Source organism: Poecilia reticulata, chromosome 7 (genome assembly GCF_904066995.2).
Source record: "Poecilia reticulata chromosome 7, P_reticulata-male-v2, whole genome shotgun sequence".
Classification (NCBI taxonomy): domain Eukaryota; kingdom Metazoa; phylum Chordata; class Actinopteri; order Cyprinodontiformes; family Poeciliidae; genus Poecilia; species Poecilia reticulata.
Genome location: NC_088836.1, coordinates 13496055 through 13522591, shown reverse-complemented (window position 1 = coordinate 13522591; position 26537 = coordinate 13496055). Strand labels below are relative to the sequence as shown.

The 26537-nt window shown below is 38.6% G+C and overlaps 2 protein-coding genes across 7 annotated transcripts in view; both read right to left on the bottom strand.

Moving 5' to 3' along the window:
* Positions 1-1760: 1760 nt before the first annotated feature.
* On the bottom strand, positions 1761-11395 carry LOC103467226 (excitatory amino acid transporter 3-like). Of its 3 annotated transcripts, none has more exons than XM_008413421.2 (14): positions 11237-11395; positions 10987-11153; positions 9395-9535; positions 7962-8054; positions 6203-6320; positions 5944-5986; positions 5807-5860; positions 5543-5724; positions 5298-5408; positions 5101-5223; positions 4761-4952; positions 3900-4034; positions 3690-3811; positions 1761-2160 (listed from the first exon to the last, which is right to left on the bottom strand). In XM_008413421.2, the coding sequence occupies exons 2-14, from the start codon at positions 11078-11080 to the stop codon at positions 2129-2131; spliced, it is 1440 nt and encodes a 479-aa protein (XP_008411643.1). In that variant the 5' UTR covers positions 11081-11153; positions 11237-11395; the 3' UTR covers positions 1761-2128. The 3 variants fall into 3 exon arrangements, with proteins under 3 accessions (XP_008411643.1, XP_081465031.1, XP_017161101.1); XM_081608905.1 differs by having other exon boundaries at positions 10987-11143; positions 11237-11340; XM_017305612.2 differs by having other exon boundaries at positions 10987-11365.
* A 4537-nt stretch (positions 11396-15932) lies between these two features.
* pex14 (peroxisomal biogenesis factor 14) overlaps positions 15933-26537 on the bottom strand; it is a 64396-nt gene continuing 53791 nt past the window's right edge. For all 4 annotated transcript variants that reach the window (XM_008413422.3, XM_008413423.2, XM_081608907.1 and 1 more), the window contains 2 exons: positions 20691-20782; positions 15933-17965 (listed from right to left, as the gene is read on the bottom strand). In XM_008413422.3, coding sequence (XP_008411644.1) covers positions 17512-17965; positions 20691-20782 — 546 coding nt within the window. In that variant the 3' untranslated portion in view covers positions 15933-17511. The remainder of the gene's footprint in view (positions 17966-20690; positions 20783-26537) is intronic.

Sequence of the window (26537 nt, the reverse complement as noted above, 5' to 3'; positions counted from 1 at the left end):
GTCGGGGCCTGTGATTAGTGTAATTTAAACAAATGTCAGCAGGCAGCACACCTGTTGCCCCCTGCATCGCCTGCAGAAGCAAACCCTCAGCAGGCTGACAGGCCTTTGCCGAGATAATCCAATCTGAGCACCAGCGTAGAACGAGGGAGTTCTGCAACCTGGATCTCCTCGTGTTCTCATGTCCACTCCCCCTCCATCCCCCCGGTGGCTCATTGTTCGACCATTCAGAAATATTAACCAGTCAGCTTCCACTCTTACACCTTCCTCTGCCTGCAAATAAGACGAGTCCAGATTTTGTTCATGTTCAAGAAGAGACTCTGCAACGAAGCCAGTGAAGATCCAGACACGGGCCACACCGGGCGGGCTGGGAGGGGTGTGTGTGTGTGTGTGATCCCACTTGATTGTTGAGTTTATATCGCCAGTGATGACAAAGTGCTTTATGACTTGTCATTGTTCACTCGGCCCTGGAGTTGAAGCCTTATACAGGCAAACCCCCTCCTCCAGTGACCTTGACTTGTCAAATGTTCTCATTTTCACCCAGAAGGAGCCCCGGTGCTCAGCAGCCACTCAGTTGGTGAAACGCTGCTTTTAGAGAAGAGCATTTAGATGTGATCTGCGCACACAAACACCACCGAGAGAGTGCTGAGGAAATTGGGATGTGGCACAAAAAAAAAAAAACACTTCTTGCCTTCAATCTACTTGTATAGGTTTGTATATCATCAAAAACAGGAAGTGCTCTTGATACAGAAGTGTCCGGTCTCAATTTATATTCCAAACACTGGGGTTTACTGGAATAAAAAAATGCAATTCTTGTAAAAACATGAGGATTTACATTGTAGCAGCAACAGAGTAATGAATACCTTTAATCCACAAATTCTCTAGTGTGACCAATTACAGCAATTAAAATGAGAAATAGGATGCGGCTCCCCAAGATGTCTGCAAGCTGGGATCCAGAAGGTGTAGGAGAAAAGGCTTTAGTTTTCTACAGTCAAATTCAATCAAATTTTGCTTTTAAAGCTCTTAAAAAAAGAGCTACACAATATAACAATAGTGAATAAAAAATAAAAAGAGAATAAAGCCAAAAAATAATAATTCAAGATAAAAACGGAATCAACCAACCATGAAATCATCACTTAAATGGTACCAAAAGTAGTGAATAAATGAATCTTGAAAAATCTTTCCTTTTTGTGTCTAACATTTAACAATTAGCAGATCTGAGAGATCAGAAATATGTGTAAAGGTGCAAAAGCTCAGAGATTTATGTTGGGTCAAGACTTTTAAAAATGAAGAATAAATAAAGTAACTTTGAAACAGATTCTAAAACCGATCAGGAAAAGCTGAACAAAGTTAAAAAAATTTCTTTGGAAGTTCAAGATTTAACATTTCTATTACAAACTGGATACTTGTGAAATAAGTTTCTACACTTTATTTATAATTACAAGAGCCACATAGACACCTTGCTTCTGAACAAATTGCTATACAGCATAGATGGACAAACATACATATCACAGGGCATCGTGTGGTGCAGCGGTTAGAGCAGGCGCCTCATGTGGAGAGGCTACATATATGTGGAAGTCCCAAGTTCAACTCCTTTCCTCAGTTCCTTTGCAGCACGTCTTTCCTCACTTCTCTCAACTCCCGTCTTTCGGATTACTGATAAATAAGAGGCACTAGTGCCAGAACAAAAAAACCAAAACAAATCTAAAAACACCCCAACACATTATATAAAATGATTGCAAAAATAAATAAACTTAAAAGAATTCTGCTCAAGTGCACGTTTATTGTTTCTTTAGTACCAAACAACATCTTATATAATGACAGAATGCTGAAGTTATCCAAAAGTACTGTAGTACTGTAAAATGCTATAAGTGCAAATGACAAAAACAATAAAACAAAAAAACCAAAAAAAACAAACTTAAATATATATATTTTCCCCCCCAAACAAACCCAATATTGAAATAACTGTCAGCATGCTCATTTAAAATAACAGCAATACCATTACAAGGCAAAAACTTACAAAGGTGATAAATATGCTAATTGCAAAAAAATAGAAATGCTGAAGTCCATCTCTTCATCTTTACAACTGTCAACAATCGTGTCGTTGTTAAGGACTGCTAAGGGCTGCTGTTTAAGTAACGTCTTCTGGTGGCTTCCACGCTTCTGAACACAGACAAAAACACAAGACATCGATGAAGCTGTGTCAATAATAACCCATGGTGCATTTCTATGCTGGAAACTTAAACAAAGATGCTTATAGAATATATAAAATATTATTTATACATACATACACATATATACGTCTCTGGAAAAAATATAAAAAATAAGAGACCACTGCATTGAACCCCATTGAAAACCTCATAGTTATTCCACCAAGTGTTGATTTCTGAACTCTTCCTGAGTTAAAACATTAGTCTTGTTGTTTCTAAATGTATATGAACTTGTTTTCTTTGCATTATTTGCGGTCTGAAAGCACTGCATCTTTTTTGTAATTTTTTCATTTTCTGCAAATAAATACAAAATTTTTGCTTGGAATTTCCGAGACATGTTGTCAGTAGTTCATAGAATAAAATGACAATGTTTATTTTCCTCAAACATGTACCTATCATTTGAAGTGGTCTCCCAATTCTTTCCAGAGGCTTTATATATATATATATATATATATATATATATATATATATATATATATATGTGTGTGTGTGTGTGTGTGTGTGTGTGTGTGTGTGTATACAAAAAACACAGCAGAATCTATATGCACTTTTCCTATGACAGCAGCACAACAAAGCAAAGTGTAATATATCCCAGAAAAAATATTGAATTTTTTTCCGGCTCATAAAATCATTTGTATCCTACCAGTGAAAATTTTCAAAATAAAACAAGTGACCCCCAGCTTGGCTTCTTAAAAAGAAATATAAAGAATTAAATATAAGTGAGTTCTCTGTAAAGCTCTTTAAAGGAACAGATCCAGAAGAGCTGACTCCCTTCAGCTGACATCCCTTCAAAGGGATGACTTTAAGTATCTTGAAGTCTTGTTCACAAAATAGGGAACAATGGAGTGGGAGATCAACAAGCATATCACAATCACACAGTGATGTGGGCGCTGCATCGATCTGTTGTGGTGATTTGGCAGTTGATCTTAGTTCCAACCCTCATCTATGGAGGCAGAAGCTCTGGGAAGTGACCGAAAGAACACAAGAAACTGAAATGAGTTTCACCACAGGGTGTCTGGGCTCTCCCTTAGAAATAGGGTGAGAAGCTCGGTCATCCGTCAGGGACTCGGAGCGGACTCACTCCGAGTCAATGTGTGGGAATCGATGCTTCTCACACATCGAAACAAGCCAGTTGGGGTGGCATCTGGTTGGGATCGCTCCTGGACGCCTCCCTGGTGAGGTGTTCCAGGGGGAAACCCAGAGAAAGACACACTCGAGGAACTGGCTTGGGAATATCCTGGGATTCTCCCGGAGGAGCTGGCCCAAGTAGCTGGTGAGAGGGAAGTCTGGGTCTCCCTGCTTAGGTTGCTGCCTCCATGACCCGACTCAGAGATAAGTGGAAAAAAATGGATGGATGATACTTCGGTTAAAATCTAACACTGCTGTAGATATTTCCACTACTTTAACAGAGTAACTTGTAAGTGTAACCAGTACACAGTGTAAGTACACAGTCATATGTGCAAAAAAACCCTGCAGTCTTACCTGGTAGATGCTCATAAGGCATCTCCTCCTCCATTTTTTTCAGTTCTCCTTCTGACACATTAGCAACAAGAAAGACACCAAAACAGTCGCTCATGATATTGACAGCGGCATTGAGGCGATCTCTGACAAGACATGAAAAAGAAAGAGTTTTTAAAACATTTTATATGTCTGACATCAGGTAAAAAAAAAAAAATTTAGCTAAAAACTTACAGCAGCCATTCAATGGAGAGCAAAAGGGAGGCAGGTCTCACTGGAATCCCAGTGATGGTCAAAATGAAGAGGGTGGTCATCATTCCTGTAGCAGGGATTCCTGCCTCTCCAAGAGTGGCCACTGCCACTGTCACACTAAAGAGAAAAAGTGGAGGAGATCATAAAGACAAACCACTCTGAAATTGTATAAATCCAGTGTTCTTACGAGGGTGCTGGGGGGAAAACCTGTGAAACCTGTAAAACCGATGTGAATGAATGTGTCACAACTGAAATGTACCCTCGACAACGTGTTCTTTGCAGATGACACAATACTGTTTTCAAGCACCGACAGGGTTAAAACCAAGCCCACATCCAATGATAGTTAGCATCTCAAACATGAGGGCTGCACAGTGGCGTAGTTAGCAGCACTGTTGCCGTGCAGCAAGAAGGTTGTGAGTTTGAATCCCCAGGTTCTTTTCTGCATGGAGTTTGCATCTTCTCCCTGTGCATGTGTGGGTTCTCTCCAGTTACTCTGGCTTCCTCCTTCAGTTTGAAAACATTGATTCATCTCTCTAAATTCTCCCAAAGTGTGTGTGTTCATGATTGTTTGTCTCTGTGTGTTGCCCTGCGATGGGATTGGCAACCTGTTCATGGGGCACCCCACCTCTCGCCCATGGACAGCTAAACATAAGCACTACCACACCTGGTGACCCCACTTGGGGATAAGCGTGTAAGATAATGGATAGAGTTGAGATGATAGTCCCTGAAATGACACCTCTAGTGTTGAACACATGAAGCCTTGAAAAAGCCAAATGGACCAAAATTTCAGAGGAAGGTGTCGGACACATGATTGAATATGTGGAGGTCGGAATAGTAACTTACGCAATGCTGATGATGTTGGTCCAGTGCAACCTGGAGCCTGAGAGTTGAGCAATGAACAGGGCAGCGGACATCTCATAAAGGACCGTTCCATCCATATTGGCGTGGATCCCAATGAGCAGCATGAAGCGAGTTATTCTTTTGTTGATCCTCAGTCTATCTTCGCAACAGCTGAATGTCTCTGATGCCGCAAAACTTAAAGAGACACAGGCACAAGCCCTCTGCGTTGGACATTTAGAAATTCTTCCAACGTTGCTGCAACGTCGTCATTTGACACACACACATACACACACACAAAATGTGAATTTTAAATAAAAAGAAAAAAACACTGGAATTTTCCTACGAGCGTGAAACGAGCATCCCCCTTAGCAATGCAGGTGCAATCCCTGGAAAGATTGGGTATGGGTTCCTTCTCATACACACGAAGCAGATGAGTGGCAACACCAAAAAACCATGGATGAGAAGTCTATTAGACAGTATGTCAGTTTTAGTTATACTTGACGAAACGAGTGAGAAACCAGCTGATGGAAGAGAACCTACCCAGTAACAATTACGGTGATGAACTTTCCAAGGCTAACAACAGTCTGCCAGTCGTCTGCAATGGTATGAACATAGCTTGCCATCATGAACATCACTGCAATGGGAAAATAGCTAGAAGGTCACAAAACAAGAAGAGAAAATCCTAATTCGGACCGATCACAATTTTCCTTCAACCTCAAATCCTTTGGTAAATTTCTTCTGTCCAAAACCAGTCATGAACAACAAAAGATGCTGTATTCACTTACATCATTATTATTTTCACCAAACTTTTGGAGACAATGTTGACGGTGTTGATGACCTCCAGGAAGGTTCCACCCACAGCTCCAATCTTCCTAATGCTCTTCCCAATGAAAACTGACACCACTATCAATCCGAGCATGTTAACTCCTCGCATGTTTTCGCCTACTAATTGCAAGTCTAGATTTTCCTATAAGAGAAGAAACTCAGTAAAAACATACAGCTAGATGCCAGCTTAGTGCCTCAATATTGCAGAAAAAAATTTTTTTCACCGTAAGGGTACCGTTGACCTCTTGTGGCTCCTTGAACACCTTCCTAGTCTTGTACTAAAACCAAATAGAGTTAAGTCATGAATATTTGATGGTCTGCTTAATGGAGCCTTCTAATTTCATAAGTGATTGAGACACACCTGTTTGTAGCTCAGCAGAATCAGATTGTGTGGAATGAGGTTTCTACACAGCAGAGCGACAAAAACATCATGAGAGGGAGGAACATAACTTTCGGTCCACTTTAAACATGTTTTTATGCAAACGGCAAGAGACACAGTCTCAGTATGTTCTAAATTATTGATGTAAAAGAGGCTGATATAAAAAAATATCACACAAAAATAAAAATGACATTTTTTTTGTTAGAAAGAATCAGGCTACACACTTAGAATTTGCTTTCACCTTATTAGATCAGACAGGGCATCAATGGTGCTGTAGGCATCCTCATTTTCAGTACCGTCATCTGCTAGATCTGCATCTGCACTGATCCCTGGTTTGATCAGCATTGTCAGGGTGATTCCTATGAGACATGATCCAGAACAAGAGTTAAAGATGTTCAGTAAGAGTAAACGGACACTTGAAGGCTTAATAAAGCCTATTTTTATCGAGCTACAGTGACCATCTTTACGTAACAGAATTCCTAAGGGTTTCATAACAGAGAATGGCCACTTGAGAATTACTGTTTCAACAATTTACAACTTCTACCAGGCAGCAGTATAACTGTATTAATTTATTACTGGAGCAATAGAAGCCAAAGTCTATCTATCTGTCTGTCTGTCTGTCTGTCTGTCTGTCTGTCTGTCTATCAAGGACAATTTCAATAATCGATTTATCACAAGAATTGAAATAATCGTAATCACTAATTTAGTAAACAATTAATTGCTAACTAGAGTAAACGGGCTCAAATTCATTTGCTGAAAGAACAACATATTCAGAGAAGTTATTAAGCCATACAAAAATTGTACACATTTTGCATTTAACATACATTTACATATATACTGTATATAAAAACTTAGTCTGTAAATATGTTCTAGCCAGAATTCCTCAAGTGGAAAGGTTTTAGCTTGTTCTGGTTCAAATTGTGTAAAAAACCTCTTAGGCTAAGCACCTTTTGCTATTTATTTATTAATCGGTTAATCAAAAAAAAAAAAAAAAAAAGCTAAACAGATCAAGTATTTTGATAAACTCAAGCAGAAAGGGCTGAGCTTTTCACGTTGACACGTTTCTAAAAAAAATTTGAATTTTTTTTTGCTACAGAAGCATACTTTGCTACAAATTTTCATACTTTCAGTACAAAAAAGCTATGTTCCATCATTTTAGGCAATAAAATGTTTGGTTTCCTATTTAAACTGGTTATTGAATTATTTGTTTTGCTTGCTTCTTTTAATGTAAGCTTATCATATAAAATAAACTTGCGTAGATAGATTTTAAAAAAACAAAGAAACAGATTAATCAGTAAACATGTGGCTACAAGTGTCATTCTGTTGTCTCTTATCGCTTCCAACAGTCGCTAATTTTGACCACTACAGTGTGAACTAACTGCTAAAATCACCTACGCAGAAAGTGGCAGTAGTAGTAAAGCTCTTTGAACATGAACAAAGTTCATACTGAGGGTTTTTGTAACAGACCCTCAGCATGAGGGTTTCCATCTTATCTCACTCAGCTTCCTACCGTTGCAATTGCTTGTACGTTGTTGGATTAATGTTTTCTGGATTAAAAAAAAGATGTTAAGAGGTCTGGTGAACCACTGAAAGAGCACTTTTTTATTAATATAATTTTATTAATGTCTTATCTCAGCCTTTTTCTATTCCCCATGTTCTTGTTTTCCTAGTTATTCAGACCTGGAAAATGTTATAATCAGTGCCATACTTTTTCAGACTGCATAAATCAGTCAAATAAAATCGATAAAATAAAATCTATTTATAGGGGAACTTGGTGGGGAAGAGCAGGGTAGTTTAGGTATAGGAAATAATGGAGAAAGCTAATGGCTGGCTGTTTGTAATGTACTCTCAATGCACCCAAAGGTCCTTGATCAACAGAGCCCGGTCGCCCAGATAGCAAGTTGGAATTGAAATCCAGACAATACTGCATATGCAGTGAGAAAACAAATGCTCCTTTAAGAAATGAAAGAATTCATGTTGGTAAGCAACATTCCTCTTACCTATCACCAAAGACATTATTGTTGTAAAGATAAAGTATGTTAATGCACATCTAGTGATCTTTTTGGAGGGACTGAGAGTGGCACCAGCAATTCCTGTGGAAACAGCAAAAACATGGGTTGAGAAAGATTAACAATAAAATAATTCACATTAGGTAAACATACTGTTGTAACATGAGTAGCTAAGGAGAAAATTATTGATGTTAATCCTTCAAGGACATTTAAGTTAATCCTTCGGTCCTTACAACCCTAGTTTTAAAGTCCATAACAAAAACCTGCCTTAGAGAAGGCTAAATGACTCAAAATAAACACAATTACAAACACAGATTAAACGTATTCTGCTTTCTCATGCTGAAAGCAGTAAAATATGTGAATGAGGCAATTCAGCCTTCATGAATTGGAGATAATATTGACAGATAGAGATAAAGCTAACAGGAGAGATCAAAATGGATGTACAGCAGATTTAAAATGTGTTTTTATGTATATATGTGCATATATATTCCCCCAAAAAACTTGCCAAGCCTGGTGGTTGGGGCACCAAAGAGGTTCACCAGTGGGTCACTGTGTTTTTTTGTATTAAAAAGTGTTATGTTTACAGGAGATGTAAAAATATTACTGTGCAATTACGTTATTGGAAGCCATTGCTGATGATGCTTAAACACATAACTATAGTCTTAAAATCAATGAGCCAAAAAAATACAATTAAAAATAAATATACATTTTTTTGCACATCTTTTAAGTCCCAATTAAGTCATCAGCCACTGGATCTTAAAACAGCTTCAAACACTGGTCACATTTGGCACCTCATGTAAAAATGAACAAAGCAGCTGCTTAGGGCCCCCAGATCTTCAGGGCCCCCATAATTTTAACACAGACTGATCTATCGAGAATGTCAACGTTGGTAAATTTGATTTAATGATTTCAGCATAGACGAATTAAAATAAATAAAACATTGTGTAACATTTAAAGTTAAGATTTTAAGGAGCTGGCAAGTTTACATTGTCAAAGTGTAAAAACAATCTTCATAGCTCTTGGTTACCATAGCTACAATCTGATGCTGAGTTTTATCTTTGAGCTCAAAAAAGTATATTTGTGAATGCATATTTGTTATCTCAGCAGACTGTTGTCAGTAATTATGACAATAGTTTATTTTAAATGTCTGCAGTTTTCAATTGAAATATTTTTGTATTTTGTTGCATTTTTCCATTTTAATAAAATCTCAGCTACTTCTTTACAGAAAAATACAGTAAATTCTGTTTAATGACAGCAAGGTGCACACAAAATGATAAGAAAAAATAAATGCTGCAAGAATAATTCAGAAGCCTTTGCTGTATTTTGCAGTCAACTTAGTCGGTTATTACATTCTATGTTTGGAAACTTGGCCTTCAAAACTTGTGTGACAGCTGACAGCATTAGAGATCTCTCTTGTAACTTACCGAGTATCACATTTGTCATCAGCAGAGGGACAGTAACAAACTGCATCAGCCGGAAAAGAAATTCTCCGGGAATGCGAAGCCACGCTCTCTCGTACAATGTAAGAGTTGTAAAGGTCTTCAAAACCAAGCCAATAGCAACACCTTCAAAAGAGTAAAAGACGTTTTGGTATATATACATACACAGTTGAGGTCAAAATGATTAGCCCCCCTGATGAAATTTTTATTATTTTTCTTTTAAATTTCTCAAGTGCTGTTAAACAGATCAATGATTTTTCAACACAGCAGTTCCAAACATCCTACTCTTTCTTTTGGATGCTAGAATTTATTTTCACCAAATTCTTTCACAAAACCAAAATCTAGCAAAGCTATTAGCTCCTCTGATGGCAGTGGTCAATGATGTATCTTCTTTGCTGGATAACAACATGCAGTTGTTTATTGTAGTTTGTAATAAGTCTTTGGCAAATATTTCATGCTACTTGAGATTTGATGATTTTCTCACAAAGACCCTGGTCTCCAGTGTGCCCTAAAGACTTTCAATGGAATTCAAGTCTGAGCTTTGTACAGGCCTGTAAATAATATTCAACTTGGTTTTCACCAGAAATGCTAGATAGTAAAATACATTGGAAAATGTCAAAGCAATGGCAGCTACATGGATTATTTCCCATTTACTTTACTTTGTAGATGTTTGATTTATGCTACATTTAAGTTATCTATGCATTTCACTAAATATTTCATTCAATGATTACCGTCAAATATCAGCTGAAGTGTGATTATATATATTTTTTTCATAATATATTCCTGTCATGGAATTTGTGCACCTTAAAAGAGTGAATTTACTCTTCATAAAGAAGGTAAAATATTATTCAGTTGAGTCTGAATAAACAGAGATAATAAAATATTTAAGGAGCCTGGTAGGATTTGTGTACGGCTGCTTTATGTGCATTTTGTATAAGTATTTAGCCAACATTTGACTTTCCCTCTTTATGAATGACACAAATAACTGATTCTAAATGTGCGTGTCCTTTTTTTTTTTTTCATCAGCTTGGGCTCAAAATGACAGAAATTGACTTAAATGAAGACATGAAATTTATCGTAATGTGATCATAGTCTGTCAAGTACATAAGTCTTACTTTTTGAACTGAATTTGTGATTTAAATTACCTTTCTGAAACTATAATTTACTCGGATGGAACGATATTCTTCGAAGGACAAAAACAGCCAGGTACACACACGGCTGCTAGATTTAAAATAAGTAAATAAACATCACTGGGTTGCCTTGACAACAAAATATGGAGTTTAGCTTCAGCCAACAAACGGTTCTCCCAACGTTAGTTTCTGTTGAAGCGGGTACGCTAGTATTGTCTAGCTTGTACTCTTCAGCTAAGCAAAAGTCTATAAATAAAAGTATTTATAGACTTTAAAGTAAAATAAAGATTTTACTTATGACGTGTAGTACGCAGCGAACACAAAAATAAAAAATATATAATTTTTTTAAAAAGTTAAACATGTTGTCATAGCAGAACACTGTTGTCAACACTAGGTTCAAGATATGTGTTGCCTTTTTCATGTTGCATAGCATAAACACATACTTACCCACAACAACAGCCGATAGAGTCACAAATGTCAACGCATTCCTTGTGTTAAAACAACTCCGAATGCACCTCCTGCTCCAGTCTCTGGTAGACATTTCTTCAGCGGTCCAACAGATTTCATTGACATTAGCAAGTTAGCATCCACCGCTAGTCTACGACTGGTTTACCCTCGCAAATTACATGAAGCAAATTAGTCAAATACTACTAAAGAAGACTTTTAAACAGCAGAGACGAGACAAATACAAACTTACTACGGTAAATGAAGTTCAGTGGAGCACGATGACTAAGCAGTTGACTAACAGCTTTTAGTTATTCCCTATTCAGTTTAAAAAAAAGAGCCTCGATCATTCTAAATGATGCACCTTTTTTAAACCTAAACACTTAACAGAAAACTAATCTAGCAAATCAACAGCGCAAAAGTCTTGAGTCTCTTCGTTCTTAAAGTTGGCTTCAAGAGAGCCAACTCTCTTGAAGCCAACTTCATGAGGTTTCAGCCAGTTAAAACGTTTTGAGATATTTGTTAATCTAATTTTACATGTATTCTAATCTGATCACAAATTTTCCAAAATTGTTTTGGTCTACTCATCTGTGTACTAATTTATTTGATTGCACTTAGTTTTATTTTTTTTTTCAACTTGTGTTTTATTTGGTGGTTCATATTCTCAAATGTCTTGGAAATTTTGAATACAGTATCAGAATAATAAAAAAGTATTTTTTAATACGTTTCACTATTTGTCAGTGAAACGTATGTGATTATATGCACTTACATGATATGAGCATATGCACTTAATACTTAGTCGATGTTCCTTTTTGCATGAATTGGTGCATCGGAGCAGCATGGCACTGGGGGTGATTGGCCTTTGGTTCTGTTGAGTTGAGTGGTTCTGTCAGATTGCTTTGTCCTTCAGTTCATCTGCATTGTTGGGTCTGGTGTGTTGCAGTTTCCTAACCATAGATTCTCTGTGAGGTTAAGGTGAGTTTGTTGCCCACTCCAGCACAGTGATGCCTCTGTCATTTAAGCAGATATGGATAGATTAGGTGGTGCGGGTAGGTGCTGGAAAGTGCAAGTCTTGACAGCGGCGGGGAATCCGAGGAGCTCTAAATTTTCCTGGTAGATTCCTGCCTTGAGTTTGGTCTTGATAAAAACACAGTAAACCGACACCAGTAAATAACATGGCTCCCCAGATTAACATAGACTGTGGAAAGTTCACACTTGATCTCAAGCAAGTTTAATCCATTGATCCTCTTTATTTTTTTCTGCAGACCTTTGTACCTCCATTCACAAAAAATGAAATGCCACACTGTTGCTTAACACAGGTAAGATGCTTCTGGTCTTAAAAGTGCGGTAATATGCATTTTCCAAGCACATGCTGCTATAAAATTGCAAGTAACAAAACGTACCTGGAATTTTGCCTTGATTCTTTTATGCATGTTTGAGAAATCCTTTAATCTGGCTGTGCAAAACCATCTGGGAGGATGTAGCACCGCCTTGGAAACTCAGCTCCTCCTCTAGCAAAAACGTTGCTAAAGAGTTCATAGAAGAGAGATGTGGTGATGACTTCCTGAAGGAGGGAGTTTCAGAAAGAGCAGGAGTTTTTAAAGTGACAGAGGCCCCTTTTCAAGGGTTTGATTTATAAAGTACAATTTCTTTAAGTCATATTTAATGTAGCATATTTTCAACAACTGAAGTTAACATAGTTACTTGAAAAAAATGGCACTATGTGCTTGGAAATCACATAATGCCCCTTTAATGCCATGAAATTGGTCTGTCTTTTTTTAAGAAGCTCCTGTTTTTTCCGACACTCTGCCTTCAGCTTGTCATCAAAAACAATGTCAATTCAGGTTGAGTGCCCCAAATGAACATTGAATTTTAATTTTCTTCACAATCCTCCAAAGTGGTGGTTCTCTCTGATGGCTTTATTCTTTTTTCCACTACAGTTTGTTAGTTTCTCGTTGACATGATTGGACATAGCAGTCTGGAAAAACAGTTTCTTTACCAATCACTTTTTGTGGCTTACCCTGCTGGAGGGAGCCACTGGTAAATCAGTCTGTCTTTTCCATGATTGTCTAAGCCATTAAATAGTCATAACATGAAAATTCAATATTAATATCCATCCGTCCGTCCGTCCATTATCTAACACGCTTATTTCTGGTGCCCGTCTCCAGCGGTTAACGGGCGAGAGGCGGGGTACACACTGGACAGGTCACCTGTCCATCACAGAGCTCAGTTTTAAAACACATTTCATTGATCCTCTGTGAAATTCTGGCTTTCAGAGAACTAGATTTTGGGTTTTATTCGCTGTAAGCCATCAAGGTTAAAAAATTTCCTAGAAGTATCACTCTGAGCAAATATATACTTCACTTTCAGATTTAAATTAATCAATTTACCTACCATTACAGTTTTATTTAATTTGTTAAAATGCACCTTCCTGAACCCATTCATGTTCTAGCTTCAGTCTCAGAAAGCTAAGAATAGCTACTGATGAAAACTTCAGCATTTTCGACTGATGATTTCACTCCTTGTACAATGATTGGACTAATAGTGAACAACCTCCTCGAGCTATCTGCAAGTTTAGAATCCACTTCCTCATTTAGGGTGATATGAAACCATAAAAACTGGGACAGGATTACCAATTGAGCTCCAAGACTTGTTCTGACTGGAGCAGAGAAGGTGTCTAAGGTGCACAGGGAGCCACCGTTGTCCTCTAACTGCTCCTGCTGCTGCTGCTAAGGGCTAACAACTCCTGCATTGATCCAAGGAGACACTCGGGCCTCTAACCTGCTGAGTGCTCAGTTCCAGTGAACAATGGAGTTCAGAGCGTGTCAATACACCATCCTATTGAGTGCTCTCCGTTTAGCAGCAAGATTGATGAGGTTAAGGCTCCCAGCTGGGGAGTCAAGTGGTGTCAAAACCAAGGTGTTGCTTTGGACAAACAGCCCCTCTCTCTACCACCACCACGCCAAGAGCCGCTGGCACGAGGAATCAAATTTAAATGCACACTGGGTTCACGACAAGGTATGCACACTGTGGTGGGTGTTGTTTGGACTCTTCAAAATGCAGATGAGAATATGAGGCTGGGATAGATGTTGCTTTGCAGACAGGAATGCACTGCAAATCCCCCAAGACACTAAATGATGTACAAGTGGATTTATTACAGTAGGTCCCTATAAATCTAAGGTTGGCCTGAACTCCAGGGAGAGGTTAATGGATTACAAAGGGATGTGGTATCGAACCTTAGAGAAGTTTATACACCTCATCAATATGTGAAATCTTATTGATCATCCAGACTTTGATAAATTAAATTCATACACTTGACAATGCATGGCAATACTTTTCATGAGAAAAAAGGAAAGTTTCGTTTTGACCTGGCCACAGAAAACTAGTTTAGAGTAAAAGTTAAAGTCACGAGTCCAAATAGATACATTTTCTCCCATACACGATGCTGGTCTTGATCCACAAAAAATGGTTCATGTGCGTGCTGCGTTTCCACCGCCTAATTATAAAGAAAAAAATTGATGATGGTGCAGCGCTCATTATCCAAAGTTTCTTCAAAGAGTCACTATATACACTGATGTCTGTGGCCAGGAAGGATCTCCTTAAGTGCCCTGTGTTACAGCGGTGTAAGGAAGCATCTTACTGACAACACTCTGATTTTCATTTTATGGAGCTTATTTATACAATCATCTCTGAGGGCGTTTGACATCTTTTTGTTTCACCCGAAATCTAAAGTAGTTTTGTTAATCAAATTTGACTGATTTGGACCAAATATGATTTGGTGTAACTTTAAATAAAGTTATACCAAACTTTATTTAAAAGTTTGGCAATCAAAACTTCAAATTCAATTTAAATGCTGAACCATAAATGGAAAAAATAACCTCCCAACAGCAAAATAACAATAATAATAATAACAAAAAAATAGAAAATTAAACATTTTTGAACGTGGCATTTGCATGACAGGAAGCAGGAGGCATGTACTGTTGATCAACCTACAGGAATAAACAAAGGTTCAAACATTTGATCTCACAGCGCTTCACTTAGTCACTTCTGCCAAGAAAGCTGAAAAAATGGTGGAAGTCCCTGCTTGTCATGGTTTCAGACCACTCATTAGAGGATGATTCAAGGTTTTACAGTCAACACACACATACAGTATCTCAGGCTGGTGTTCTCATCTGTAGCTGAAGTTGCATTTTTTTGTGAAAGACATGCAATACAGCACCCTGCAAATTGAATAAACAGCCCTAGAACTCTTCCACACTTCAATGTTGCACAAAGTAGTGCAACATTTGTCAGTGTTTTTCCAAATCAAAAGCTGAAAGGCATGACACACGTTATATAATTAGTCATTCTTACTAATAATCCAAATAAAAATTCAGTCCACCTTGCAAAAGTGGGTGGAGTCTGTCAAAAAGGGCCAATTTTTTTTGACGCAGATGGAACCATAATAGAACTTTTTAGCCTACATGCAGAACAATGTGTGAAGGAAAACCATTGTCGGAAATCACCTTGAAAAAAAATCCCTCCTCACAGTAAAACATGGTGGTGGCAGGATCATACTGGGGGGATGTTTTTCTGCAGCAGGCTCATCAGAGCTGAAGATAAATAACTAGTCGGTGAAGGAAGAAAATGACTGTGGCTCTATCACCTACATCCTAAAATTTCAATAACGTTTGTGGTTGTAATGTGTCAAAAACAGTTTCAGGGTGTGAATACGTATTAAAAGCTTTGTGTGTGTGTATATATATATATATATATATATATATATATATATAAGAATAAAAACTATGACATTATCAAAACTATATTACAGATTTGGAAAAAAAGTCAATTCATTTAAAAATATTTAGCATTTTCAGTTTAAAACTAGTCGCACAATTTCTAAGCCTGCTCTAGTAAAAGGAATAACGTTCACTGTACGTTGTTTCAGTATTAAAATAACTAAGTCACTCTTCTTGTGGTGAACCAGATTTATTACAGTTGTCAACGACTTTTATACAACTTTCAGGACTTCCCCATCAAAAAATGAAAAGCATAAACAAAACACAGTAAACCTATTTGATGCTTAACTAACCCAACAGAGTGTAATCTGGGCCATTTTCGTTACATGTAGGAAAGCCGTGTGATGGAGACAAAAAGGCTGGCATCCCTTCTTCTCAGTCATGGACTCTTCTTGTTAGCTTGAGACACAGTGAGTAATTCAATAAGTCAAGTATTCATTTATTACTTTCCTTTTCAATCACGGGGCATTTTTTTTTAACTTCCCCATCCACCTCCACACCGAGAGAGAGAGAGAGAAAAGAGAGAGAGAGAGAAAGAAAGAAAAAGAAAGTAATACCAGTTCTGCAACTTCCATCTGTGGCAGCGCTTTTGTCTTACTGCAGCTTAATTACAAAATATTGTTGCCGTTTTCTGTAAAGATTACTCACTGTGGGAGGCCCTACCTAATTTGGACCGGAGGGTTTGTCACAGAAAATGATACGATGCAACTGGGCTTCCAGTATTAGATTTCCGCTTTTAGCCTCCTTGACATTTCAAGCTGCATGAACTAATACATCTGTTATTTGTTGATCATTTGATTATTAACATACTTCACAAACCAAATCAGCTGCCCTGCTGGAGACGCAGATATAGCTCTGCAGACTGTCTGGGGGTTTTTTTCCCTCGCGCACAAACAAACGCTCTCGCGCAAAGATGCAGGATTCTGCCCTCGGTGAAAAAGGAAAGCAAGAGAAGGAAAGAGAGAGAGAGAAAGAGAGGAGAAAAACATTCATCTTCTCTCTCCCCTCCCCTCCTTCTCTGAGCATATGAGCACTCCAACACCGGCATGGAACAAAGCCCGTCATCACATTCTAATCTCAAATTTCAGGGCTTTTATTTCACCCAAATGCCACCCTGCCGGCCTTGTGAATTATTGACAGACTGACACCAATGCAAAAGGACACATAAAAGAGGCTAAAAGCATCGGCCCTGGAAGAGCTTGTCCTCTCCTATTGCCATCAGCAAGGAGAGCGACTCGAAAAAATGCTTCGCAGGAAACTCACCGTAACTTTGAGACCGATGCAACATCTGCTTTCTGACTAGCGGACGTGCAGCTTTGGTCTGAATCCGTACGGTTACGGTGACGCTGCGGCAGAGCTGCTAATTGGTTGATCAGATCATTTAAATTAAAAGTAAGAAGTCACATAAGCTTAGTATTAAACAGGTGCTTTAAGAGTTGTTGTGATTTTACTATCACTTCTATTATTTCCCCTCTCGGAGAGACGTCACTACGCGAGGCTCGGCGTGATCAAAAGTAAACTGTGGGAAGCCTTTCAGTCACCAGCCACACTGATATCTGTCAGCTGTGGATTCTCTCAACACCCTCGCCTACTCCCTATTCTGATCAACATTAAAATGTAACAAAGGGGAAGTGGAAACGGAAGGGGAAGGCGAATAGAAATCACATGGTGTCGGCAGGGAGGTTCGTAGAGAAACAAGTCGAAATGACAAGTGAGCGATTTTTTGTTTTTTGTGCTTTCTGCTCTTCGGCTAATCAACCTCGCTCTCGTTGCTGGCCCCCTCGGGCCGCCTCAGTTTGTCCACCTGTTCATTAATCTGTCCGTCTCCGCCTCTTCGATCCTCCGTCTGCATGCTCAGAGCTTCCTCCTCCTCCCCCTCTTCTACGTGGCTGACATCATCCTCTTTGTCTTCCTCCTTCTTCTCCTCCTCACCCTGTACCTCCATGCGCACCTGGTCTAGTGGCGGAGTCGTGTGGGCGTCGCCGTTCATAACGTGGGCTCCATCTGGGCCCCCCAGCGCTTCCTCGGGGCTCTGGTGTCCGTCTTTGACTGGGGAGGAGTTGGCGGACTCGTTGCTGACGGGGGAGATGTCGCTGCTGCTGTTGGTGTGGTTAACGGACGGCGAGCCGACTCCTGACGGTGACTTCAGGGGAATCTGCCACGACGGGATCTTTGGAATGGCAGGAGTGGAAGGAAACTGTCTCCTGTGGGGGGTTAAAAACAGGAGTTAGCCTTAAAGACACCTTAGTCAAAAAAAACCTCAGTTTTTATATTAGATTATCAACCAAAGGTGGGCAACGGCAACCACAAAACCCTTACAGCTTCTAAACACAATTACTACCACTTCAATTTTGCCACATTTTCCCAGGCTGCAACCACAAATTTCAATGAGTCTTATTGGGATTGGGACAGAACAACTCTCTTAAGTGGATGTAAAACAACACATGGGTTTCAAAAATATTCAAAGAGAGGCATGCATTTGTATTCTTCACTCTCCTTTACTCTGATGTCTCAAAATAAAAACTTATAGCACCACTTAGAGCAGTCACTGAAGAAGCAGAGAAAGGGTCCATGGAAGGTGGGAAAATCTGCTGACAGGAGAGGCGTTAGCCATGCATTCTACAATTCTGGCAAGAGTGGCAAGACAAAAATCATCAAGTGCTTTTAAAATATAAGAGTGATAGAAAGGTTCATTTTAGCAGTTTTTCTGTGTATTGTCGTGCAAATCTATATAAACGTCCCACAACAGATTGAAGTTTGCAGAATATGGATTAGTTCAAGGGGATGAATACTTTTGCAAGGAACTGTACATTTTAACACGGAATTCTTAAGTACTTTTCATAATTACGACGGAGTATTTTCCCGCTGTAATAGCCAGATGTTCGCAGCACCTGGTAAAGTTTATTTGTCTCTAATTACACAGAATGCGGTTTTTAAGATCAAAAAGACGCTGCAGTTCGGAGACTATTTGGATCGGCAGAACAGAAAGGTAACAAGTTTTAGAGACAGATGGCGAGTCTTTATTTCATGATTCAAGTCTTTGCAAAGAAAATTACGGCAAGAGTTGGGACGAAGTCAGGAAAGCAAATGACAAAAGGATTATTACTGATTAAAATTTAGCAGAGGAGGGGAACAAAACATGCTCAACCAGACAGTTCTGAAGCAATTTATGTCCTTGCTGGTTTTTCTGATGTACACTCTAACTTCAAGGCCTCATTACAGACGGGGATACATAACCATGCATGCTAATCGACCCAACTGAGCTGGACTATGTCTGATTAAGAGTAAAAACGTAGGAAGGTTAAACAGAATACAGAACTTTTTTTTACATCACAATACTAAGATCACAATAAAGTCAATTATTAGTGTGTGTTTTTTACTAAAAGAAGCAAAACTTAACTGTTAGTTGTTCTAAGTTGATGTTGGTAATTTTCTCTCCTGCATTAGACACTTAAACACTGAGATCAGTCAACTGAATGCTGCAGTATGCGTGAAGTAAAGTAAAAAAAAACAAAACAATGTAATCAACTGAGGGACGTTGCGTTCCTAAGGTGTATGTATTTGTGGAAAACGTTCAGAGCGTTATCAGAAATCCATCACCGCAAAGTGGCATTTGCCTGATGGAGCTTCTGTTCTTGGAATTTCTTTCTGAAATTTAAACTCAGCCCTGCAGCGAAAACACACACATGTTGACTTTAAAACCTGTTCCAGACTCGCACCGCTTCTTGCTGATTTGGAGGCAACTTGGCGTTAAGTATGTACAGTGAATGCCAAGGTAGGTCCGAATTCGATCACTTATGTTTATTTTTTTATTCAGTCTCCTGATCTCTCAGTGAAATACATTTCTCGAGGATTTATTTATTTTTAAATATGTCTTTTGCTTCTATCTTTGTTGTTCTAGATGCTATCTTGCAGGCCTTTTTTTGAAAATCAACACATATCTGCCTTACTAGAATGAATTTATGGTGAGCTCCCTTGTATTATCTATTTTGAGGAGTAGCTAATAGAAATGTGAGAAGTTAAGAAAAGGAATTTATATGCACAGAGAAAGGTGAAAAAAAAGAAAATATCCAGTGAGAGCAGAGGAGAAATGGCAGACTGTTTGGAGATAACAGAAGACATCAGTAGCTCAAATATTTGTTATCACCAACGTATGAGCCTCACCATCTTACCAGCCTTACCCATGCTGATAAATAAAAACATACCAACTAGTGGTATCAGCCAAAAAATTAGTATTGGATTATATCAACCTGCAATAAAATCTACAATAAGCACAGTGATAGACTCACTCCACTCACGAATTTCACACCAGCATTTCTATCCAGAAGCCCACTGGTATCCCACACACAGACCCACTGGTTTATAATAAACATGTCAGTTGTTCTCATAACTATTATTGTTGACCATAGTTTTCTATTTGAGTAATATCACTTGATCAAGCCTTTGATAACATTCCACATTGCAAAATAAGTTAAAAAAAAAAGTACGTCTGATTCGTGTCGATCTCCTATCGGGTCAATATCGGCATCGGCCGATACTTATAACTGGATTATCGGTATTGTATCTGTAGTAAAAATGTATCGGGACACTCCTGATTTCAACTGTTGAAATGAAGTCACCATGTCAGCAGAAGATTGAAGCTGATGCTCAGAGTTTTGCCAATTACTTGTTAAAAATACAGAGCCACAATTTATAGTTCTCCTTTATGTTTTAAAGTTTTAGAAAAATGCAGTGATGTTTTTATATAGAAATCACAAACTGCAGTGTTACACTTCATCAAGCGCATGGTCATTGGCACACAGTTCAAATGGACTGCATTACAGAAATCAAAAAGGCCACAAGCAATGTGTCCTTAGCCTTCCAACACAAAAACACACACACACACCTGAAGGGTGTTTCATGTGACAGCGGTCTGGATAACTTTGTTACCTGCTGAGCAGTAAGCCCTTCAAAGAGGCAATCTCAGCCTTTAGCTCTCCAACTGTTTGGTTGTCCAGGATGCGGTTGGTTGAGGATGATGTCTGTAGGAGAAGCCACAGAGAGACACACACAACCGTCAGTGACACAGAAACACACACACGTACTGGTCAGGTCACATGTACGGTCACGGCACAAAGTCCCTACACTGCAGGCCCCTTTAACAGTTCAACCACATGAAATATTTAAACCTTATTTAGTGAAAGGACGGGGTAAGTAAACAAATATGGCAAATGCAAATGCTAAAAGCCACACGTTTTCCTGTAGTCAAGACATGAGTCACCATAACAACTTAGCAACAGCCTGCTGGTGGGGGTGACAGGCAGGAGGGCAAACATATCCACTTCACCCACCTTACTGAAGTCAGGAAGTCCTGTGAGAGCAAATCGCCTGTTTTTACATAATTTTCCATATTGCACAGAAAAGATTAGGTCAGTGTGCAGTGTTTTGGATAATGACAATCGGGGAACAATGGGCACATTCATGAAGACAGGTCAAAGCACAACAGTGTGTTTTGTTCTTTTTTTCTTTTATCAAAGGGTTGAGTTGTCACGCACAGACAAATACATTGGTGTAGCTTGAAATGCTACAGGGTATTATGGAAAGGTATTTGAATGGCAAATTACTGTTGAAAATCAGATGCTGAATTTTCGTTTTTTTTTTTTTTTTTTGGTGAAGGAAAGACTTGTACCTTAATTACAAAAAGAAGCAAACAAAATGAAAGTTTTTACAAAAGCCTGAGGAGAAAAGTGATTTTTTTTAAAAACAAATTTACTATGAGCAGCTCTAAAACATGCCAGATTACTGATTGATAATTATGGCAGATACAGGATAAGAAAGGTGAGACCTGGTTTTGAGGAGTCTTATACAGTCTGTCACAAGACTGCTTGATTTGAAAATGCTGCAGTTTCTTAGAATCTCAAAAGTATTCACTCACTTTAAAAGGAACTGAAGGCTTAGAGATCAAATGAACGGTCAAAATCATCAATGTTTCTATTGTTAACTTATGACTTAACTTTGAGGAACACAAAAGGCAAAACTTGGATGCTCTTAAGTGCATCACACGAACACTTTGTGGTTTACGTGTGCCGTGTCCATCTCCCTCTGCAGTAAAAGAAAAACGTCTGGAAAAGGAGCCATCATATGCGAGCTACGTAGGCCCTTAAATGACATATTTTCAAACATGAAAAACATCTGAGCATACATGCCATTGTCGGCCAGAAGAAAAAAGAGTAAGTGACATAAACACTCTCCCCACACCTGGAAAAGGCCAAGCTAATTAGGAAGTTCAATAAAACCTAGACTCTGAAGGTGTTGCAACCACTGAGCGCCCTTGAGAATCAGGGGTTTTGCTCTATGGAGCGCTTCGGATATAGCGTCCCATATTTCATTGAAACAGCAATCCCCACACATGACAACAACACCACAAAAGAAAACTGAAGGCTAAATGTAGATAGGATAGCTCTAACATGATGCATGGACAGCTACTGCTGCAGAATCTTATGTGACCATAACTGTGGATTTCCTAATGTGCAGCATATGGCTTGTAGATTGTGCCAATTGAGAGCAGTGGTCATAACGCATTAGTCATAGATTTATAATCCTAATCGTGCCCTTTAGGTCCCCAAAAAGTACTACGCATTTGAAATTTTGCTGGTAATGCTAACTGTGCTAATCATGTTAATTGCTGAAATAAGAAAATGTCCTTTCTGCATTTCATTTGCTTTGAAATAACAGTAAAATATGCATAACTGCAAAGCTGTGTAGCACTGACTGCTCTTTGTCTCACACAGTGTGACGTCACCCATGGTTCTAATATAAATAATTACTGATCAAGCATAATATAAAAGTCGGGTATCGTTTTTGGACACCTTTTAGCTACAACCGGGAGGATTTTACTGTATTTGTAGATTTTCTGTGATGCATGGAAGCACATCTCTATGTCTTTGCTCTCATTTCAAATATCATTGTTGTTTTTTTTACAGAAAACATTTTAATTGTTTAATGTTCATTGTATTTAAAAAATGAACACATTTGTGTCTTTTCTTAAAGGAAAAAGAAAAACAAGCTGAAATCCTCATCAGCAACTCAAAGTTTGAAAATCTGATTGATACATCTCTATTTTGTACATATTTCCCAAAAGCGTTTTCAGCAGTCAAACAATTATTCCAATACAACTATTCAAAAACAGACACTCATTAATTTAACTGAAAGCAGTGAGATGACTTCATCAGGCAAAATATTTGTGAAACCATGAATTGGATAACTGCTTTTCCTTGGCATTCTCAAAAAAAAGGACAAACACATACAGGAACCAGTCGACAGGCCAACAAGACCAGGAGGGATTAGAAGGAGTAGACGAGGGAAAAAGTGGGATAAAAGAAAAGTAAAAGCTGTAATTAAGACTCTCCTGACTCACCAGAGGAAGCTTGTTAGGAAGCGTGGACCCCCTATCGAGGGGAGAGGGATAACTTGGACTCTTTCGCTTGTAATTAAATCTAAGAGAAATTAATTGAATCACATCTGAAAGGGATCAGACTCATTTACGGCGGATGGAGGGAGGCAGAGGAGGAGAAGTGAAGACGAACGATAGGAGTTTTTCTCTTTTTTAGGGCAGGGGGGGCTCTTATCGGCTCCTAAACCTCTCCGATAAGGAGCTGTGTTTCTAGAGGTGGTGCATTGGAGGCCTGCTAAAGACACTCTTATTACAGCCGTCACCTCATTAGAACCATCTTAATCCCTCGCCTCCCCACGGCACCCGTATAATAAGGCTCAATTCTGCTTCTCCCTCGTTTTTTTTCTTTAAAAAAATTAATAGCTTTAAAAGGCAGAGGAAAAGAAAAGTGGCCAAGGCACAGAATCACTTTAGGGTTTCTAAAAAGAAATAAAATATGACCATTTCTATATGTTTATGCCACCCGGCATAGGAAAAGAAGGCTCTCAAGTAGACACATTAACCACCATATACATTTATAATGTGCATTATCTACAGAGCAGCACCATATAATATCTCACATCAAGGCTTGTCACACAACACTAACTCTGACATATGTCTTATTAAGTCTGAAGAAACCTAATTAAATGTTGGGCCAAGACTGGATTTCAGCTCAGAGATACATTATGTCAGCATGGATACACACACATTGTGTTAGGATCATGTGCTAAGTGCACTAGGTGCTTGGCTAAAGGCTGAGAGAGTTGGGTTATCGGTGACTGCAGAAGATTGACGAACGTTGACTTTAAAAGGCCCACCTCAAGTGTCGACAAGTATCCACTTTAGTGTGAAATTTGTGACGTTTAAACAACTGCGGATCAAAACGTTTCAACCGCTGCAGTTACTAAGGAGATTGTAAAGCACCTCTTACGAGAGGCTTCCGAGGATATTCATTGCTATAATTCGTTTACTCATGATTACTTGTGATTTTACTGAAAATGTTAATTCATTATAGCATATTATATTGTATGTCCTGGGCTTTTTTTCTTTAATACATTTATTTGATGAACTCCCCCCCCCTATTTGTTTGTTTTCAACTTGTGAAACTTGAATGTTGCATTTTTTTTTTCCCACTGTCACCACATGTTTGTTCAAAACTCAGGACTGCTATAAAGTAACTGTTGTGATGCTTTTTTTAAAATCACCTGGGATTAAATGACCAACTTGATCTACTGCGATGGATTATCATTTCGAATGAATAAATGAATGAAACTGGATCATAATCTGACTATATGATTGGGTTGATTTGAACTGAATTTGGACAAAAAAGGGTTCCACGTAATCATATTAATTGGGCCGGTTTGTCTTATAAAATGGTTCGATTGCCTTGTCGTGAATTGTTATGCTGACATGTTACACTTCCTCATTCCTGATTAAATGTAACAAATTTACACTAAATTTGTATAGTTTTCTAACTTATGGCTAAAACAGATACAAACTATGAACTCTTTCATTTCAAACAGCAAAAGAACATATTAAAAATAATAAAAAAAATAAGACTGTATTTTCTCTTTTGCTGGGACTTTTGCAAAAAAGTTACAGCTACAGGGTGGCGAACATAAACTCTTACGCACCTTATAAAAAGCATCATGCATGAACAAATAATTGCAAAACAAATGAGCCAACCTCCCACCCCTCCAAAAACAAAGAAAACCCACATACTATCAGAGAGCTGCAGCCTATTAAATCATCAACCACCAACGTGCGGCCAGGCTGTGTGTTTTTACTGAGTAAATACTGTTCACAGCAAGACTCCCCCCGTACTGGTTTAAAAGCCTTGTAACTAATATGTCTCGGGTGGGTGCCTGGGTGTGATAGGGGTCGGCCTCTTTCTGCTGGTTAACTAAGTGCTTCGGGGGGAGAAAAAAAAAAAGGGAAAAAGAAGAAAAAAAATATTTTATGAGCATGGAGAGAAGAAAATAGCAGCAACTCCAGCAGCATCCAAGGATGGCAGCACATCTGGCTAAATGAAGATAAATGCCTTTGGACTATTAGCAGCAAGATAAGATCTTTAACAAGCCTTGTTTAAGAGAGTCTGAAGGCAAATTAATTCACAGTTGTTCCACTGGCAGACAGTATGTTTTTGTGTAACACATGTATATTTATGATGGAATTAGTTTCATATGGAGTTCCCCAGAGGAGTGTTTTTGAGTAGAAACACTGGTACAGTGCAATTGATTTCGCTCTATTTATGCTCTTTCCCACTGGCACTTCATCTTGTGTAAGCAAGGAGGCGTTTTCTAATCTTCTGTGTAGTATCCACTAATAAAGAGAACGATCAGTGAGTTGAGACAGCAGGGCAAACACAGTTAGCACGCAGATTTGTAATGATAATGGGGTAGAAATGGACTTGGCTGTGTAACATCAGAGATGGATCTTCCTAAGGCAAATCTATCTGCAACACTTGTGTGATGTGCAGAGATGGAGAGGTTTGTTCTAGTGCCTGGTAAGAGATGTGTAAAAGATCTTGAAATTAATTCATCTTCTGCTGGAGAAATATGTCCCGTGATGGACTGGGGACTTGTGTCCAGGGTGTTGTCCTCCGCCCAATGATTGCTGGAGGTGGGCACAATTGTAGAAACCCCCGTTGCAGCCACTTTGCACAGTTTCCTTTTGCCAGTAGAGATCCAGAGTGATTGAAAGAATATCAAGAAACGACCATGATGAGATAGAAAAACCCTTTTTTTCCCCCAGGTATGCTGCCTAACATCTAGTGGTTGTGTCGTTAGAGCATAACGATTATCATGGAGATTTTGTTTAATTTTCTTATTGTCTTGCTCTGTTAACTATAATGGTGGCAGCATAAATGGGTCATCATTGTTTAGTTCAATGGCCAGTAGCTGAAAGAAATGGGCCTGGGTGCCACGTAATTTTTATGTACCGATGAACAAAAAAGTTAAGGATTATTACCTACAAACTATGATCAACAAAAACATATATGCATTTTAAAAAAAAAAAGTTATGTTAAACCATCTTTAAAAGGGGTTGCACCGAAAATTGTGTTTTCTTTTATTAAAGCTAAATATTTCTTAACATGGGTTTTCTTTTCCCAATGGAATAATACACTCAAAGTTGGATTTTTTAAAAATGTTTTAGGGTGAGAATATGCTGCTTCGGTACAAGGTGCATTCAAGCTTTTCACACATATTTACCAGAGGTGACATGTTTGTTTGTTTTTTTAGCATCTGTACAGCAGCATGTCCTCACAGAATTCTAAGTGAGAAAACAGCTCGGTCTGGAAATGTGCTGCATCAGCCTGTGTTCTCCGGGTGAGCGTATGTGCGGACATGAGTCCTTCTGTCTAA

Excerpts from the sequence above, each read along its gene's own strand:
- LOC103467226 (XM_008413421.2), bottom strand. The coding sequence starts at position 11,080 with ATGTCTACCAGAGACTGGAGCAGGAGGTGCATTCGGAGTTGTTTTAAC. Across the intron at positions 5,725-5,806 it reads AGGTCAACGGTACCCTTACG|GAAAATCTAGACTTGCAATT; the intron begins GTGAAAAAAATT and ends CTTCTCTTATAG. Across the intron at positions 2,161-3,689 it reads GCCTTATGAGCATCTACCAG|AAGCGTGGAAGCCACCAGAA; the intron begins GTAAGACTGCAG and ends GTCTGTGTTCAG.